The sequence below is a fragment of the Vulpes lagopus genome, chromosome 14 (assembly GCF_018345385.1).
Source record: "Vulpes lagopus strain Blue_001 chromosome 14, ASM1834538v1, whole genome shotgun sequence".
In the NCBI taxonomy this organism is placed as follows: Eukaryota; Metazoa; Chordata; class Mammalia; order Carnivora; family Canidae; genus Vulpes; species Vulpes lagopus.
Genome location: NC_054837.1, coordinates 36,631,306 through 36,652,278, shown reverse-complemented (window position 1 = coordinate 36,652,278; position 20,973 = coordinate 36,631,306). Strand labels below are relative to the sequence as shown.

At 42.7% G+C, this 20,973-nt stretch overlaps 1 protein-coding gene across 5 annotated transcripts in view; it reads right to left on the bottom strand.

Annotated features, from left to right (window-relative positions):
* Positions 1-6,229: 6,229 nt before the first annotated feature.
* Positions 6,230-20,973, bottom strand: part of ZNF84 (zinc finger protein 84) — a 46,360-nt gene continuing 31,616 nt past the window's right edge. For all 5 annotated transcript variants that reach the window (XM_041729106.1, XM_041729107.1, XM_041729104.1 and 2 more), the window contains 3 exons: positions 17,905-18,031; positions 17,199-17,294; positions 6,230-12,256 (listed from right to left, as the gene is read on the bottom strand). In XM_041729106.1, the coding sequence (XP_041585040.1) occupies positions 10,275-12,256; positions 17,199-17,294; positions 17,905-18,031 (2,205 nt within the window). In that variant the 3' untranslated portion in view covers positions 6,230-10,274. The remainder of the gene's footprint in view (positions 12,257-17,198; positions 17,295-17,904; positions 18,032-20,973) is intronic.

The following is a 20,973-nucleotide window of genomic DNA, read 5'->3' as shown; positions in this document are numbered from 1 at the left end:
GTTGCAGATACAGCATATTCTCAAAAGTCATAACTTCTGTTTTCTCTTTGTATGGTGTGTGTGTGCATGCTGTACTTTGAAATTTCATGCAGTAAAACCTATCCGTCATTTCCGTTTTGGCTTTTGAATTTCTCATGTGTACAGAAGTTATCTACGTATTAAGTTTTATTTTTTTATTTTTTTATTTTTTATTTTTTTTTCGTATTAAGTTTTAAAATATATTCTATACTCTCCTATGCTAAATCCCCTTATATCTCTGTTTCAAGATCCTTTGTTTGGTCCCAGTGATCTGTTTATTCCTGTACCAGTATCATACTGTTTTAGTTACAATAGCTTTCTGATAGATCACGTTCCTTCTTACTCTTGTTTTTTCCCCTAAGATTTTATTTATTACTCATGAGAGACACAGAGAGAGAGGCGGAGACAGAAGCAGACTCCCCTCAGGGAGCCTGATGTGGAACTTGATCCAGGACTCTGGGATCATGCCCTGAGTCTAAAGCAGACACTTTATTATTTTTTTAAGATTATTTTTATTCATAGAGACAGAGAGAGAGAGAGAGAAAAAGAGAGAGAAAGAGGCAGAGACACAGACAGAGGGAGAAGCAGGCAGAAAGCCTGACGTGGGACTCGATCCAGGGTCTCCAGGATCACGCCCTAGGCTGTAGGCGGTGCTAAACCGCTGCGCGACCAGGGCTGCCCCCAGACACTTTTTTTTTTTTTTAAGATTTTATTTATTTATTCATGAGAGACACACAGAGAGAGAGACAGAGACAGAGAGAGAGAGACAGAGAGAGAGAGAGAGAGAGAGAGAGAGAAGCAGGCTCCATGCAAGGAGCCCTATGCGGGACTCGATCCTGGAACTCCAGGATCACACCCTGGGCTGAAGGCAAGGCGCTAAACCGCTGATCCACCCAGGGATCCCCTAAAGCAGACACTTTAGACTTCAACCACTGAGCCACCGAGGTGTCCCCTGTCTTATTCTTTCTCTTCTAATTTTTTCTAGGTTATTCTTACAAGTTTGTCTCATAAGATATATTTTAGATATTTTTTAGAATATTCTTGCCAAATTCTCTTAACAGAATTCATTAGAATTCAATCATGACTATTCAGGTTAAAGAGAAAAACCATGCACTATCTATAGAGGAAAAGTTAAGTGACAGTGGATTTTTTATCTGAATCCATGGAAGCCAGGGGAGGTGGTACAACATTTTTCACATGCTGGAAAAAAAAATTGTTAATCCTTAATTCTATATCTACTAAAAAAATATTCTTCAGAAACCAAGGGGAAATAAAGACCTTCAGATGATGAAGATGCAGGAAAACTAAGAATTTGGCACCAGCAGGTCTTATCTTGAAGACTAACTAGGAGCATGTGGGTGGCTCTGTCAGTGAAGCATCTGCCTTCCTCTCAGGTCATGATCCTGGGATTGAGCCCCACATCGGACTCCCTGCTCAACTGGGGGGATCTGCTTCTCCCTCTGCCCCTCCCCCCGCTCTTGTGCTCGTTCTCCCTCGCTTGCTCTCTCTCAAATAAATAAAATATTTTTTACAAAAAGTACAGCACCATCTGATGTGGTGTTTGGAGTATCAACAGTGATGTTGATAGGAAGGGTTAAATGAACGTAGATGGAAGTAAGGTTTCTGCACTTCAGTCAAAGTGGTAAAATGTCAATATGAGCATGCTGTGTTAAATTAGGTATTTATATTATAATACTAAGTGAAACCACAAATAAAGATACCTCAAAATATTTTCAATAAGGAAAAATAATTCTAAAAAAATGTTCAAGTAACCCACATAAAAGCAAGAAAACATAAAAAGATGAGAAACAGAAGGAACAAGAAAAGTCCCATCTAATATTAGGTGTATAAATAGTATACACACACACACTTAACTGTGACTCTACTGTATAAAATAACTGTCACCAATGACTCACCTTTTTCCATAGCACTTCCTGTAGTGTCTCTAATCAAATGTATCTTCTCAAAAGGTCCTTTTAAAACGACTCCATCCAATTGTAGCTTCTTTCACATCCACATTAATCTTGGTCATATTGCCCTGCATTGTTTTTGTCATAGTATTTATTCTTCCCAGACTCCTTCTCCTCATTTCCCCTCTCCCCTCACTAGAAGGAATATAAACTCGTGAGAGCAGAAGGCTTTTCTGTCCTGCTCAGACCTTGACCCCATCGCCTAGAAGAGCAGTACGGGAGAAGTAGTACATGGTGTATAGAGGCTTATAAAGTATTTTTGAATAAGTGAATGAATAGATCCAAGTAGTAGCATTTTGTAATATGCATGTTTCATTGTACTGATTTACCATAAGTTAGTCAAATGGAGTCAAAGACTCTAATGTTTAAACTAGACAACAGGATATAATTTTTTATCCATTAACATTAAATTCTATACAGTGGGGGATGCCTAGGTGTCTCAGTGGTTGTTTGCTTTGGCTCAGGTCGTGATCCTGGGGTCCTGGAATCAAGTCCCACATTGAGCTCCCCATGGGGAACCTGCTTTTCCTTCTACCTATGTCTCTACCTTTCTCTGTGTCCCTCATGAATGAATAAAATCTTTTTAAAAAGAACATTTTTCATCTATATTATAAACGTCAGGCCCTGGAAAGTAAATAGAGCCCAGCAAAAGAGAAAATAATTCTCAGATGCATCAGTATTATCTTGAAAGGGCCAGTGATACACGTGATTCCCTCATTTTGTGAAGACCCTGAGGGACAGGTCCAGCGGAAACCTTCCCAGGGGTCAAAGCCATGAGCAGTGCACTGGGGAGTTTACTTAACACAGATGGAGGATGGCTAGAAACATGGATATGCAAGGATACCTTGGCAGAGGTAACCCAGTTGGCTGGTTGTTAGGATCCAGACGGGAATAAAGCAAACATCAGGGACAAGGAAGTCTGAGGAAAAGGCAACATGAACTCTGCACTTTGGTAGTGGACATAAAGCAGGTTGGTTCTTATGTCTCACAATACTTAGAAGAGGCAGAGAAAGCAAACAGGGGCAGTGTGACTCATCCTGTGTGTATGAGCTGCCTTCAGGTCCAGTGAGCATTTTAAGGCAAAATAAGTATAATAATGGGATCGTGATCATGGTTAAGACCACAAGCGTTAATGATATTTGCCTACCCAGAAGCAGTCAGCCCAACAGATGGTAAAATGGCCTATTGATGATTCCTTGGTTTTATAGTATATACTTGTGACCCAATTATCAGGTCCTCAAGGATATCCAGCTTCTACATTTTTTATTATAGAAATAAGACCTTCATAAGCTGCCCATCTGTTTTGGCTCTTTAGACCCCAGGATCAATTAGCCACTTCCACAGTTGCCTGCAGCAACAGCAATTCTGATTACCATCCAGATCTTGAGGCTATCACAGTAACCCTGTCTCTCAAATTAAATTCTGCTAGTAGACCTGTTCCATCACAGAACCCAAGAGTCTCCTTTGATATCAAGGACCTCACTTTGGGGCACCCTTGATGCTTAGCACAGCAATGAGCACATATTTATAAGACCCTGGTGCTCCTCTTACGCACATTAATTTCTCGATGTGCCTCTTGGAGGTCAAGGTTGGGAGAATTGGTAAATGGATTACTCATAACAAACCTATATCATCACATTTCCTTAAATTCATATATTATGCCAAGGAGTTTTTGACAGCCCATCTTTGTATTGGCCTCTGTCAAGTCCAAGATTTCAGATAATAAACTGAACAGAAAGAAAGATACTGATAGATTAACAAAATCAAAATCTTGTTCATTGTAAAAACTAACAGGCAGACTTTTGCCAAGACGAAATGAGAATAAAAGAGAATCACAAATAAACATAAATGAAAAAATCAGCATAACACAGATACAGAAGAGATCCAAATATCTATAATTTGATACCAGTAAACATAAATTGCTAGAGAAACACCCTACTCAAACTTCCTGAATAATATACAAAGCAATGGGAGTTGCATGCAATCTCCTGCAGTAAGTTCCTAGTCTTCTCAGGATTTGTCACCTGTCTCTAGAATGCACATGGGGCATCAGGGTCTCCAAAATGCTAGCCAGCTCTTCCTCATCCCACTGGTTGTTGCAATTTCACTGTTACCAGACTATGTCCAGATAGTCTGGACCTCTTCAGACTATTAGGCAGCCCTGGGGTAAACCTGAATGTGTAATGTCTGCTCCATGTTAATGCAAACCTCATCCAACCCTTTTTCCTGAATAGGATAAAAAGAATGTATCTGTCAAATCAAAGTCTATATCCTAGGTACCTGAGAGCATATAAATCTGCTTTAGGAATAGTATCACATCTGCTAGGAGGACTATTACTTGGTTGAATGTGTGTCTAGTTCATAGGCATTGTAGTCTGTAGGGCTTGCCAGGCTAAAAAGCCTGAAGTACTGAAGTAGATAGCAGTGTGATATCAACTCTACCAGGGTATCCTTTAGGTCTTTTAGAATAGCACTCATTTCTTCATTTCTGCCACCCCCTCTCATTTTCCTCCCCCCGCCCCCAGTGCATTACTGTGTTTTATCTACTATCCTATCCAAGGAGAAAGTCTTAGGGACCTCCATTTGGCCTTCCCCACTATGGTGAGCCTTAGCCAAAGACCAGGGATCCAGGGCAGGGTTTACTCTAGCTGCCAAGAATGCCAACCTGTCCAACAGCACAGAGCCTCTCTCACCAGGGTTGATTTGGCTACTGCCATTAGTGAAGGTCCAGAATAAGAGACCAGGGCTGAGCCCCCAGCACAGCACCATTCCCTGATGAGAGTAACTGGCACTTGGTGTCAAGTTGACAATTTTGCCCCCGAAAAGATCACCATTCTCACAATTAAAAACATGTTCCAGGTAGGGGTTTTCTTTCCTGCTCACAGGGCCTCAGCCAGCACCACTATCCAAAGGCAATTACAGAATAATTGAACAGTATGGGATTCCTTATTCACTGTATCAGACCAGAAGCAACCACTTTGCAGCAAAAGGAGTGCAAGAATATGCCCAGAACAATAGGGTACACTGGATATATTACAGAACTTACCTTGGAGCAGCTGCTGGTGCTGCCAAGCACTGGAAAGGCCTCATGAAGGCAGAGCTAAAGCCCAGCTCAGAAGCAATATTCTTCAGGGACAGGGTGCCATCCTTCCAAATGCAGCTTATAAGCTAGATAAGACCTTTTGTGTGTCCCCAAAGCAGACGACATGGGTCTGCATACCACTGTTTGGAAGAAGGGATGGCCTCGCTTGCCACCACCATTACCAATGATTACCTCCAGGGCACTTCATGCTTCCCATAACCACAACGCTGGGCTCCAATTCCCAAAGGGAACACACTTTTCACCCAGAGATAGAGCAAATTTTCTGCTTAATTGCAAGCTACCAGTCCAATGTGGGCATCATGCTCTTTGTATCCAGGAGCCAGCAGGTCCCAGAAGTGGGGCCACTCTTTTCCCAGGGGTTCTTGATGTATCACAAGGAGGAGGATGTAGGGCTACTTACACAACAGTGTGAGGAGGAATTAGTGGATTCAGATGATCCACCTATATGTTTCTTGCATTTACCATCTGCTCAGGTCTGAGGAGGGCCTGGTAACCATGGCTCAGACCCCTGAGGAGGGAGGAGCCACCAATGCCAGCAAAGGCCACAGAATGGCTCACAGGTGAGAAGGGACCAGCTGGTCTGAGCAACCTGTTTCCTCAGTCTCTCCTCAGACAGACCTAATGCTGGGGAAATGGGGCTCAGCAGTGAGAGGGATGGACTGTGGTGACAGATGGGCAATCCAACCCCCTCCAAGGAAGGGCTTGCTGGCAGGGAGAGTGGCCAGCAGACTGCCTCCAGCTGCCAGCTTCTGTGAAGTTGGCCTCACTAAAAAGAACTGCTTGACCTGGGATGATCCTCTTCATAGGGCAGCAGGTCTCTGGTGACAGAGCACCTCAGAGCTGTGGAGATCTGATCATATTGGCCCAATATGAGATACTCCTGAGCAACACATGCTCCAGAGCTCCCTACTGGTGTGGCCAGGGTCTCAACAGTCTCTGTGCAGCCTGACTTCTTCCTCTGATCTGCCCTTTGCTATTTATCCTGCCATCACATCACAGCTGTTGATCCTCAATAAACATCTTGCATTCCAAACTTCATCTCAGGATCCACTTCCAGAGAATCCAAATCAGGACACAGTCTGACCTCCTGTGTTGGAATATTTGGGTTGTAAGTAAAAAACACAATGTGAACCAGCAGAAGCAAACATGAGAATTTATTACAAGGATGTTCAGGATAGCTCACACAAGAATGCAACAATCAAGGCATGAAAAGGGTAGAGGGCAGAGGTGACCCCGGACATCAGGACCAGAAGAACCAGATCCTGGAGCACGAGCTTCCATGGCTTTGTTCTGGCCTCTAACTGAGCCCCCAATTGTTTGGGAAACCATGGAGAGTTACTATGTGTATATGTTACAGCTTCAGTCTCTCAAACTATACAATGAAAGGCAGTCCCAGCTTTCCAGAAGCTTTCTAATGGAAAAGAAAGTGACGGTTATATTATCACAGTGACAGACACGTGTGCAGGTTCATAAAGTGTGGACAGGCATTAACAAGGAACACAGACACTTCAATGACAGAAGATGCAAAAAGTGCAGGACTGGAAACCTCAAGGAACTGCAGATAGTTCAAGGAGGCCAAAAAAGCCATGTGCCAGAAGAATGCTATTCAGAAGTGATGGACAGGCCGGGTTGGTACAGAGGTCCACACTGACCATGTGGGCGATGCACTTCAAGTCCGCAATTAGCCCCATGGAATTTCAGCAGAGGAGTGCGAAGTCAGAATTGCATCTCAAAGCAACTCCTAAGCATGGAATCTGAAGACAGTCACAGTGGGGTGAGCTCATCGGCACTTCGGCCAGACTAGGTGCTGAACATCCAGCAGCTTGTTGGTTCAGTATTTGTGGACTAAGGAGCTGAGCAAAATTGACAACCTGATCATATACTGCTGGGGTAAGTGACCAAATGAGACGCCTCAGGTGCAAATTCCAAATGCCCGCTGATCTGTATTCTGCTGTTGGGTACAGGTGTTGCTGGATAAACTGGATACTCTTTGTGTTTATTTCACCTCAGACTCTACAGGACATGATCTTGAAATCAGAATATCCGGGACATATGGATCCATAGAGGTAACTGTATCTGATTACCAAATCCCACAAAGAAACACTGAACAGAAGGCACTCCTGGGACAGGTCCCAAAATTCAGACTTTACTTAGTAAAAGGAATACAATAGGAAGTGTCCTCTACAGCACTGTTTCCAGGCCAGTGGGGGAACCAGGTGGAGAGGAGAGAGGGGACATGCCTTCCACCTGGTCTACTTAAACATCCAATCAACACAACCTCCAGTGCTCCAGGAGGCTGCACATAAATCCTTCAACTTAAAACCAGTTTTCTTCTTGGTGTGGGATTTGTGGTGGGAACCAATGAGGGAAAATGAGGAGACACAGGTTTTTGTGATTTACCGAGGTAATTTAAAAGACACTAAAAATACCTAATTTCAGAATCAAAGCCCTCTCGTGCGAATTCTACACAACATGCCTGAGCCTCCGCATAAGGCTACTGTCAACCTCAGCCCTCCCCGCCTGATAACTGGCTCTTTGGGGGAGGGAAAAACCCTGCTCTTGGGTATTCAACCAGTGGGGGTAGTGCTGACATTCTAATCTTTAGTGAGACAAATACTGGGTTTAACTGCTTAACAGTAAATGAAATAACCTAGAATTGAGGTGAGCAAAATTAGATCATGTTTAGACAACAGACTCAAAGCTCAATCCAAAAACTAATGAATCAAACTCTGGGAAGGGGAAAGAGAATCATGATAAATGAAAATTTAAAAATGGGAAAATCTACAAAGTTAAGATATCACCCTGTAACTATTCTATTACAAATGAATTTGCTAAAAATACTTTAGATTTAGGGAGAAAAGTAGGAAGTCCTTACATTTGAGTATGAATACAAATTTGGGGACCTAGTACTTTTAATCCGGTGCAGTGGTTTAGAAAACTACTACGTCCCAAATATTCAATAATGATGCTAAAATTGGTAACTAAAGGAAAAAGACACTGCTAGAATCAAAAGCGCAATACACCGTACTGATAAAGCAAGAGAGAAGTCTTTGATTTTTCCAAGTCTGGTAACAAGATCAGGATTGGACTTTTCTGAATTTCACCATCATACAAAGAACACTGTTGACTTTATCAGGCAACATTGTAGAGATCACTGCAAAGTTCTACTTAAGGGGTGGTTCATGCACTGCCAAAGCGAACCCTACTTATCATGAAAGGTTCACAGTGGGAGTCTCCATGTAGAAGATGCAACTAATGACACAAGGTGGAACACAGATATTTCAAATGATGCAACAATGAAAATCCTATTTCCTAATACCTATCCAGTAATTACAGCAAGTCGCAGGAAGGCAAGACAGGCTTCTTTGAACACACCAAAAATATATTTTCCACCACAAAAATCCGTATTTTACATTATCTGAATGCTAACTCCTAAATTGGTTTTTCCATCTAGCTTTTTTACAAGAGATTTTAAGAAACACAAAAAACATATTGGCACACAGCATCGTGATACATCAGAAGGAAGTAACATACAAGCTATACTTGGGGACACAGCACTTGAAGTATGTCTACTTGATGCACGAAGGTGCCAAGCTGAGTGGGAGTAAGACTACACAGCACTACTGCCATCTAGCCTAAATGTTGAGTGATAGTTCATACACCTGCTTTCTTTTGATCACTCATGAGTCACTATAGTTAGGCTGTGGCTCCTACCTTTTAATACTTATTAAAAAGATTTTATATAATTGTTTCAGAGACTCTCAGGCTGCATACTTCATATAATGTTGGCTTTCGTAACTGAAGAGAACGGGCAGCAACAACAGATCCCTTTTATATGCCAATAGGCCATAAGGAAAAAAGATGTGTTATCACTTAAGCTGGATATTTAGCAGTAAGATGTGTTGTATCAGCTACCATTTTCACTGTATCATTGACACAGAAAAACCAGCAGCACGTATGTGTCCTGACCTCAGAGGCACTAACAGGAATGTGCATTTCATGCTCACAATCACTTTAGCATATGATTCCAAAATATGAGACACCCTGTGAGACACAGGAAAATAAAGTCATTAATACCACTGAGAAATGTCTTATTTAGATGTTTCAAAGAGTCAATTTATTCACATATTCTTATTAAAGATTTTATTTATTTATTCATGAGACACACAGAGACAGGCAGAGACATAGGCAGAGGGAGAACAAGGCTCCTTGAGAGGAGCCTGATGTGGGACTCAAGCCTGGGTCTCTGGGATCATGCCTTGAGCCGAAGACAGTCGCTCAACCACTGAGCCACCCAGGTATCCCTATTCACATATTTTAAAAGCTTCATTCTTCAGATTGAGCATATCAACCATCAGAATTGGGATTTTTTTAAAAAAGATTTTATTTATTTATTCATGAGAGACACACAGCAAGAGGCAGAGACACAGAGGGAGAAGCAGACTCCATGCTGGAAGCCCGAAGTAGGACTCAATACCGGGTCCCCAGAATCAGGCCCTGGGACGAAGGCGGCGCTAAATCACTGAGACACCCAGGCTGCCCCAGAATTGGGAATTTTTGATAACCATGTCTATTAATAAAAAAGTACAGGTTCCCTTGATAGCTTTACTTCTAGGGGCATATTTCCAAGGTCTTTAAATTAGTAGTTTTGCCCACAATATGAATTTCCCCAAAATACAATGTGGTTGGATTACCTGCTGAAGACTGTCCCATTCTTAGTATTTTAACTGAGCTTCATTTCTGAGAGTATGTTCTGAATGCACAACAGCTGTGATTTCTTGATAAAAATATTACATCACTTGCTGCATTCATGGGGTTTTTCTTCACTTACTGGACTAGTGTTTACCCCAGTGGGGATATTTCCAACAGCTAAGGAGATGTGACCTTTGCAAAGCTTTCTGACATTCACAGTATTCCTCATTGCTATTAATTTCCTGCTGTATGTCTGACAGTTTTCTGAAATCCACTGCATCTCACAGGCTCATTCTACTCTCAGGGTTCTTATACGATTAAGTTAATCTGCTGAAGGGTTTCCCTACATAACCTCAGAGTTCCTATCCTAATGATTACCAGACAGACACATAATGTGATGCAATTATTTATTTGAAAGATTTACCATAACTGCGTTTTCTGAAGTACGAAGAGGTGAGATCTCTGTCAAAGACTTGGTATGAACTCCATTCCTAGGAATTCTTCACTGTATGAGTTCTCTGGTGATTAATGAGCTGTGACTTTTGGGAGAAGGCTTTCCCACATTCATGGCACTGGTAAGGCTTCTCTCCTGTGTGAATTCTCTGGTGATTAACAAGCTGTGACTTCTGAGAGAAGGCTTTCCTACATTCGCTGCAGCCGTAGGGCTTCTCTCCAGTGTGTGTCCTCTGATGTGGTATTAGGTGTGATTTCCGAGAAAAGGTTTTGCCACATGCGCTGCACTCAAAGGGTTTCTCTCCTGTGTGTGTTCTCCGATGATTGATGAGGCTTGACTTCTCCCTGAAAGCTTTCCCACACTCACTGCATTCATACGGTTTTTCTCCTGTGTGAGTTCTTTGATGTCTAATTAATTCTGATTTCTCAAAGAAAGCTTTCCTACAAAGACTGCATTCATAGGGTTTCTCTCCTGTGTGGATTCTCTGGTGAGTATTCAGTTGTGACTTCTGGGAGAAGGCTTTTTCACAATCCCTGCACCCGTATGGTTTTTCTCCCGTATGAGTTCTCTGGTGAGTTGCAAGACTTGACTTCTCACCAAAGGCTTTCCCACACTCCGTGCATTCATAGGGTTTCTCTCCTGTGTGAGTCCTCTGGTGTGATATGAGATGTGACTTCTGACAAAACGCCTTCCCACATTCACTGCAGACATAGGGCTTTTCTCCTGTATGAATTCTCTGATGATTAGTAAGGCTTAATTTTTCACTGAAAGCTTTCCCACACTCACTGCATTCATAGGGTTTTTCTCCTGTGTGAGTCCTCTGATGCCTAACAAGCTGAGATTTCCTACTGAAGGCTTTCCCACATTTACTGCATACAAAGGGTTTCTCTCCTGTGTGAGTCATCTGATGGGATATGAGATGTGACTTCTGGGAGAAGGCTTTCCCACACTGAATGCACACATGAGGCTTCTCTCCCGTGTGAGTTCTCTGGTGGTTGATGAGACTCGACCGCTCTCTGAAGGCTTTGCCACATTCACTGCATTCATAAGGCTTCTCTCCAGTATGAATGGTCTGATGTCTAATGAGCTCGGACTTCTCAAAGAAGGCTTTTCTACAATCACTACATCCATAGGGTTTTGTCCCTGTATGAGTCCTATGGTGAGTAACAAGTTGCGACTTCCTGCTGAAGGCTTTCCCACACTCTCTACATTCAAAAGGTTTCTCTCCTGTATGAATTCTCTGATGATTAATAAGATTGGACTTCTCACTAAAGGCCCTTCCACATTCACTGCACCCATAGGGTTTTTCACCTGTGTGTGTCCTCCAATGTGATATGAGGTGTGACTTCCGGGAGAAGGCTTTCCCACATTCACCACATTCATATGGTTTCTCTCCTGTGTGTGTTCTCTGATGTGATGTGAGCTGTGACTTTTGGGAGAAGGCTTTCCCACACTGGCCACAATCATAAGGTTTCTCTCCTGTATGAGTTCTGTGATGTGTAATAAACTGTGACTTCTGGGGAAAGGTTTTGCCACACTTCCCACAGCCATAAGCAATCTCTCTTATATGTCTGCTCTGATGTTTAATGAGACTGGATTTCTTAGTGAAGCGTTTCCTACATTCACTGCATTCGTAGAGTTTCTCCCCTAAACGAGTTCTGTGATATATGATAATCTGTGACTTCTTAGAGCTAATTTTATATTTATCATATTCATAATATTTTAACCAAGTATCAGTTTCCTCAGGCTTGGTATGCAGAAACAATTTATCAAATACACTTAAGCCATCTGGTTCTGTTTTTCCATAATCTGCTTTTGGAATAAGTAAATCTAAGTGACGTTTTAAAAGTAATCCATCTACATCATCTTCACTGTTTGATTTCCTTAAAGGAATCAAGTTCATGCTCAGATTGATTTTTTTTCCAAATGCATCACATTCATCATCTTGTTTCATATTTCTAAGCTTCTCCTGGTTATCTTGGTGCCATGTCATGTGACCATTTACTTGCAAGACTTGTTCTATAAAGAAAGAAAACCCTGTGAATGCTTCTATAGTTGTGTTTTTAAAGATTTATTTATTTTCGAGAGTGTGCAAGAGCATGCACGATGAGAGAAGGGGGAGAAGGATAAAAGAGAATCTTGAGCAGACTCCCCAAAGAGTGTGGAACCCAACACAGGGCTCAGTCCCATGACACTGAGATCACAACCTGAGCCAAAACCAAGAGGTGGATGCTCAACTGACTGAGCCACCCAGACGCCCCTTCTATGATTATATTTACTGAATAAAAAATGAGCAATGCTGTTTGAGGGGATGAATGCTTTGGAAGCCTGTATCTCAGTCCCAAGTATGAGATCTATCCTCTAGGTATGTGGAGGAAAAAAAAGAAAATGCTATATATAGGAATAAGATACAGGCAGTAGTATATTAAGTCACCTCTGGTTCTTGTCAAATAAAACTTAATAAAATGAAAAGAAAATGTAAAAAATACATCAAGAGCAAGGAGGAACAAAGAAAGGAAGGTGGAAGAAGTACTGATCCGATATTCTGAGGAGCCGATTTCATTCATGCCTAATAAGGATATACTGTGCTCTGGGTGACCATGGGGACAGGAGCCAGGAAACCCCAATGAAGCTTATATCCTAATGGAGAAGAAGACATAGAAAATCAACAGGTTTGACAGAAGAACTACTAAAGCCATTACAAGCTTGAAGAATGAGAAATCATTTGTGAACTTTTCCCCATTTTTAAGTTTTCTGGAAGTTTGAAACTCCCACTGCATTTTCAACATCATAACCAAGAAAGGCATGTCATGGAGCACATCATCTTTCACGATGGAAACCTATCATGGAAAATACCCTCAGAGTATGAGGGAAAAAGAGGTCTGCAGGTTAAAGTCAGGGTCTACTACAGAAACACTAACTTTGAGATATAGGTCAGGAGTCTGAATAAAGTGTTACATAAACAGATGTGAGAGCAGAAAATGTAGTATTTATAAACTTACAACTTTACATTACTTTAAATGTGATATTGTTAGACTAAGGACACGTTTGGAAATTTTTACTTTTTTCCCACTAGGAAAATGGGACTGCTTTAGTTTTGGTTATTTATGGGATATCCCAGATACCTCAACTCTCCCCACCACTCTTCCCTGCTGTACATTAATCTATCTTATTATCTCAGTGAAATATCTTTCCAAGTGATTTCCCTGTTTCCCGTAACATTTTCCATTCTGTGGATAGGTTAAACTTTTATAAATGTAAATCAGGGGGCACCTGGGTGGTGCAGTCAATTTTGAACATCAGACTCTTGGTTTGGGCTCAGGGCATGATCTCAGGGTCATAGGTTTGAGTCCCATGTGGGGCTCTGACTCAGAGGGAGTGTGCTTCTTTCCCTGTTTCCCTCGGCCTTTCCCCCAACTCTCTCTCAAATAAATAAATCTTAAAAAAAATATATTTTTTAAGCAGTGAACTTTATTTAAAATTACCAGAGTCAATCTAACTGCCTTCCTGCTGCTTATAAGTCAATGTATGACCTAGATCCCACACACTGCCGAGCACACAGACACCCAAACACAAAGGCTTACTTTCTGCTTCCTGTAGCCCCTAAACTTCTTCCTGACCTAATATATTCATATTTGTCAGTCCTTTAAGGGTACACTTTCCCCCAGTTCACATAGCTCACTCAGTTTGGTCTTCATGTCTAGAACCCTGCTGTGGACTGAGAACTTGTGCACCCCACTTCCCCAAACCTGTATGTTGAAGCCCTCCCTACCCTTCTATGTGGATATATTTGGAAATGGGATCACAAAGGAATTAAGGTTAAATGAGATCTTATGGGTGGGGCCCTGATCCAAAAGGATTAGCATCCCTATCAGAAACACCGGAGCAGGCCTCACCCCCCAACTCCATGCACAAATGAAGAAAGGCCACGTGAGGGCAAAACTGCACGGCTACAAGGCTATCTACACACCAGCAAGACTATGTTCACCAGGCTCCTTGCCCTTGGACCCTCCAGGCTCAGAAGTATGGCAAAGCTTTCTGTTGTTTAACCATCTATGATATCTTGTTATGGCAGCCTACACAGTGCCACAAAATCTCCACTACATTTTCTTTTTTTTTTTTTTTTTTTTTTTTTTTTTTTATTTATGATAGTCACAGAGAGAGAGAGAGAGGCAGAGACATAGGCAGAGGGAGAAGCAGGCTCCATGCACTGGGAGCCCGATGTGGGATTCGATCCCGGGTCTCCAGGATCGCGCCCTGAGCCAAAGGCAGGCGCCAAACCGCTGCGCCACCCAGGGATCCCTCCACTACATTTTCATCTACCTTATTTCTATAATGGAAATTTCAGGGTCTGGGTTTTACCCTGGTTATTTGCCAACTTGATTACTTTGATCCTCCCATGAGAAATTAAGTGTAGTGTAGGCAGATAATAGATCTCTAATGTTCACTATTGAACCCATGCCACTGAGCATGATACCTGAAAATATACATATCACCATCTATTCAACCTTCTATGAACTGCTCTAGCAGGCATGATTATGCAAACACATGATTACTTGCAAGGTAGTCCTTGGCTGCCATTTTGGGGGGTGTTCCCACTTCTCCCCAGCTTATAAAAGGGGCTCCCTGTGCCTAGACTGTGTGCAAACAATTGTTCTTTGCTGAGCACCTGCTCTCCTGGGAGTCTGCAATGCTGGTGGTGTGTCAGGCATTAAGATGTCCACAAGCAGCCTCCAATAAAACCCTAGATGCTGGGTCTTTGAGCTTCCCTGGGCAGAAACACTACAGATATTACTGTATTTTCTTTTTGTTGCAGGGAGCAGTGCAGGAAACCCATACTCGGAGTCCTCCAGACTATGCTCCTACCCTTCCCATGGTGATGAAGCTCTCATTACATCCCTGTAATAAATCTCAGCAATATGGACAATGATACCTTGAGTCCTCCTCGTGACTCTCTGAACATGGTGGTGGTCTTGAGGACCCTGACACACAGGGCTTATTTAGTTAACTCTGACAACTAACTACACTGCACTGTAGTGAAACATAAACGTTCAACATTTAGATGTTTTACAAAAAAACAAAAAAACAAAACAAAACAAAAAAACACCACACCAGAACTGGATGCAAATGTCTTCACTCACTAAGTTCTACACCTCTGTAAGGTATATTTGAGGTTTTTATTTTTAATTGTGGATGCTATCAACAAATGAGGGGCACATAAAAATCACAAGAGGTTTCTCAAACTACAAACTCCAGTCCTAGAATACTCAATTTTAAAACTACGTGTTCACGACTCTACTGCATCAATTTTACTGGTAATTGATCCATAATGATTGTCATTGGAAAAACAATATCCAGGTAATCTAATGCAAACCTGGCTAAAAACTCCTAAATTAAAACAATGGGCTTCTGAAGAGATATTTATTGAATGAATATTGTCTAACACATAAACGGAAATAAAACGATAAGCCTTGTGTTTATGCATGCACACAGCTCAGGGACCAACCACCTAAAGAATATTATATACACTGTGATCAGGTCTGGGATGGGACTTCAGAAAAATAGAAAAACTCAGCTGGAGCAGTCAAAAACATTCCATGAATATGAATGCAGTGAAAACAGAGCTTATACAGTCAGGAATAAGTTAAAGCATAGCACGATCAAATGTTCAGATCCAGAGAAGAATAAATATTACATCTGAAAACACTGAGGAAAAAAAAAAAAATGAAAACACTGAGGAATCTTTAGATGGAATTGACCATGAGTTGGGGAAAAAAGAGTAAAGAGCTGACAGCCACACAGACTCAGACCTTGAAGATTCTGTAGGAGGAGGCTGCCCAGGCTACATTCAGAGGGACCGGCATCTTGGGTGGACTGTGGGCCCACCCCAAGTCTACCCTGGGCACCCACGTCTCTGCCCCAAACAATCCTTAAGCCACAAGTGCACACCTGGTCTATATGCAGGGATTCTAGATATTCTGGAGAACTAACACACCCTCCAGGGCAAGGCTCAGGCCATGAGAAATGGGAGTCAGAGGTTGAGAAGCTTCCTGGCCCCTCTCCCTGCAACCACCATAGGTCAGCACTCTTCCATCACACCACTACTAGTGTCCTCTCACTGCGCTCTCCCACTACCAGGTGGGGACCACATCCCCAGGAAATATCTCAGAGTCTGCTCTTGTGGGAACCCAAAGTCCCTATCATATAGCAGATAAGGAGGGCTGTACAATGGATCAGAAGAGTGCTGGTTGCTTTAGGAACTGAAAGACATGGTATCATTTAAGAAAACTTAGAAAACATTAGACTCTAGACCTATCGAGCAATTTGGGAAATTCGGGAATGAGACATTGTGGGTCTAGTTTTAAGTGTGACTTGAAGAGTTAAGTAAAAAGATAGTTTCCAAAAGGCAAAAGACTTAAATAATAAGAATACAAAGAAAGAACATTCAATGTACTCCGTGGTGTCTAATCTACAGGAAGAGCACCGCAGAACCCAATCTTACAATGGGAAGAAAAGGACCGAGTGTGTAGGAGGAATTGGGGAGGACTTCCTGCTGCAAGGAGACTGAACAGAGTGGGCTCCACAGGGTACTTCTCTGGGCATCAGATGCCCAAATGAGGGAAAAATAAAGCTCCTGAATATACAAGCAGGGTGTGTTTGCCCTAGGTGAACAGAGACAAAGACCAAACGTTCAGAATCCTTGACAAGAAGTCAAAGTCCCACACTTGACAGTCAAAACAATTCATGGCCTGGCCACGCAGGAAATATTTTGCTTTGAGCTGTAAGCAAAGAAGCCACATCTAAGCATAATTGGAGTAACTCCTGTCAGTGGTTCCGAATCACCACTAAAGGTTTAGAGATTTGGAAGAGAGCTCTCACAGAAGTCAAGCCCTGACCAGCTGCCCTGATCAGCTGAGACTGAATTTCTGCTCTCCTGCATCTGACTGGTTTGCACACCCACCTGGACAGTCTAAACTTGAGAGTTCTCCAGCTCCTATCCACGGCTCTTCTCCTTGCTCCAACCTGAAGATGACATCAGGTTTCACAACTTCATACCCTGTTCAGGGGAAATCACAAAAGAAATGGCTCCAACTGTTTGTGCTTTAGGGCCTCTAAAGAACAAACAAGTTCTAGCATCAGGTGACACAGTGAATCTACCCATTTGTGTATCAACAGAGTAAATAATTCTCAAAGGCAATGGTTTCCCTGGTGGCTAAGAAACTTTGACTTCTATAATTCAAATACAAAACCTTTATACACCTCAGAGGCACTGGAGCCAGTCTGCCTGGCCCTTTCAGGTATTTGCTATCAATCCTTGGGAAAGTTACTTAAAGGGAGAATAATCATACCTGCCCCACAAAACTGCTGTGTAAATAAGTCCACAGATGAACAGTATGTGAAATACAGTAAGTTCCTAGCACTAGATGCTGAGCACTAATGGTACCACCACCACCATTCTGATAAGTTTCAGAGGCTGCACAATGTAAATAAGTCTCCATTACTGGAAGGCATGGTGCAGACGCTCTCCCTGGCATCATAGTCAAGGAATTTTAAATCTCCTAAATTTAGGCCCAACACCATTGGAAATTTCAGAAGCAGCATGGCTCTCAGCAACTGAACCAGTAAGGTACTAGGCACCATATGAGGTCCTCTGGGAGCTCTCTTACCCAGTGAAACGAGGCTGCTATAGTTCTCCAACATTACATCCTTGTACAAGTCCTTCTGTCTGCCATCCAGGAGCTGCCATTCCTTCTGCGTGAAGTCCACAAATAAATCTTCAAATGACAATGCTTCCTGTAAGAATACAATCCTGGTGAATCTGAAGCAATTAGTACTACACAAGGTGCAAAAGGACTGGAGCTTGAGCACGTTACTCTCACCAAACAAGTTATGGAGAATAACTACTGTCTCTCCTTTGCCAAACATCTCTGGGATAAAATGCCATGTTGCACTCTTCCATCCATATAATACATGGCAACTGAAATTCATAATTTTAAATCTTCTGAACCACCAACAAAATACTTACTGAACCTCAACTTTAGCACCAGAAAGTGGTCCAACAGAAATATAATAAAACAATACCCTAATGAGCTACCTATCCTTGTGGAGGGCTGCACACATACACATCTATTCATAAAACAAGGTATTTTTTTTTAAGATTTTATTCATTTATTCATGAGAGACAGATAGAGGCAGAGACACAGGCAGAAGGAGAAGCAGGCTCCATCCAGGGAGCCTGACGTGGGACTTGATCCTAGGACTCCAGAATCACGCCCTGGGCTGAAGGCAGGCGCTTAACCGCTGAGCCACTCAGGGATCCCCTAAAACAAGGTATTTTAACAGCTGAGACAAAAATGAAGGGAAGGTGTAATGTGGGTCAAAATGAGGAGAGAATCAGGGAATGTCAACTTGCGCCATTTGCAAGAGGTAAACATTGTGGTGAGGTTTCTTTTTTTTTTTTTTTTTTTTAAGATTTTACTTATTTATTCATGAGAGAGAGAGAGAGGCAGAGACACAAGCAGGCTCCATGCAGGAAGCCAGATGTGGGACTCGATCCTGGAACTCCAGGATCATGCCCTGAGCCGAAGGCAGACACTCAACCACTGAGCCACCCAGGTATCACTGTGATGAGTTTTAAAAGGAAATTAGCAATGCTTTCCACAAAAATGGGGGTGCAAAGGGATTCTGGTAGCCAACAACTCTGATGAGACCTCAAAACTGCTAGTGTTCAGGAGGTGCTAACAGTTCAGTTAGATAAGATCAAAGGGTGCAAGGTGGTGATTAGATTAAAGGCCACAGGGGAGGCATAGCTAACTGCCCTAGACACTTACTGTCTTTTTTTAAAAAAATATTTTATTTATTTATTTAGAAGAAACACACAGAGAGAGGCAGAGACATAGGCAGAGGGAGAACGAGACTCCCCGCGAGGAGCCCAATGCAGGACTCAATCCCAGGACCCCAGGATCACACCCTGAGCTGAAGGCAGATGCTCAACCCCTGAGCCACCCAGGCGTCTCTTTTTCTTTTTTTTTAAAAAAGATTTGAAAGAGAGAGAGGGCAGCCCCGATGGCCCAGCGGTTTGGCGCCGCCTTCAGCCCAGGGTATGATCCTGAGACCCAGGATTGAGTCCCACGTTGGGCTCCCTGCATGGAGCCTGCTTCTCCTTCTGCCCGTGTCTCTGCCTCTCTCTTTCTCTGTGTCTGTCACAAATAAATAAATAAAATAAAATAAAATAAAAGAGAGAGAGAGAGAGCGTGCATGCAAGCACCTGCTGAGGGGAGAGGGGCAGAGGGAGAGAATCAAGCAGACTCCACACTGAGCACAAAGCCTGACACAGGGCTTGGTCTCACAACTCTGGGATCACGACCTGAACCAAAATCAAGAGTCAGATGCCCAAATGACTGAGCCCTGCCCCCCCACAGGTTCCCCTGATCTAGACCCTTTCTGTTGCTACCCCTCAGTTTGGTTCATAGAGTTAAGAGTCTCTCATGATTTGCCTCCCTCTCCGTTTTCATCTTTTTTTTTTTTTTAAAGATTTTATTTATTTATTTGAGATAGAGCATGAGGGAGAGGCAGAGGGAAAGGAAGAAGCAGAGAAGCAGACTCCTTGATATGGGGCTCAATCCCAGGACCCTGAGATTATGACCTAAGCCAAAGGCAGACAATTAACTGAGACATCAAGATGCTCGTTTTCATCTTATTTTTCCTTCCCTTCCCCTGTGCTCAATTCCACACGAGTGAAATCATATGGTATTTGTCTTTCTCTGATTGACTTTAGCTCAGCATAATACATTCTAGCTCCATCCATGTCACTGCAAATGGCAAGATTTCATCCTTTCTGATGGGTGAGTAAAATTCCATTATATATATATATATACACACACACACACACACACACACACATACATATACATACACACCACATCTTCTTTATCCATTTATTTATTGAAGGACATCTGGGCTCTTTCCACAGTTTGGTGATTGTGGACATTGCTGCTATGAACACTGGGGTGCAGGTGCCCCTTCGAATCACTATGTTTGTATCTTTGGGGTAAATACCAAGTAGTGCAATTGCTGAGTCATAGGGTAGCTCTATTTTTTTTTTTTAATTTATTTATTTATAATAGTCACAGAGAGAGAGAGAGAGAGAGGCAGAGACACAGGCAGAGGGAGAAGCAGGCTCCATGCACCGGGAGCCCGACGTGGGATTCGATCCCGGGTCTCCAGGATCGCGCCCTGGGCCAAAGGCAGGCGCCAAACCGCTGCGCCACCCAGGGATCCCGGGTAGCTCTATTTTTAACTGAGGAACCTCCACACTGTTTTCCAGGGTGGCTGCACCAGCTTACATTCCCACCAGCAGAGTAAGAGGGTTCCCCTTTTAATTTTACTTATGTTTAAATAATTAAACAGTACAGGTAGCTAACGGCAACCCAAGGTATAAAAATTTGTCTGGTCTTTGTCCCAGGTTCCTGGGACAGAGCTTCTAAAGCCATATTAGGGCACCTGGACGTGCTCAGTTAAGACTCTGACTCTTGATTTTGGCTCAGGTCTTGTTCTGAGGGCTGTGAGGTCAAGCCGCACTTCAGGCTCCTTCCTGAGTGTGGAGCCGGCTTAGGATTCTCTCTCCCCCTCGCCCTCTGCCCCTTCCCCTACCACGCACACTCATGCACACACACTCTCATTCTTAAAAAAAAATGTTAAAGCCTTGCTATTTCCCCAGTGACAAAAGGGTTTTT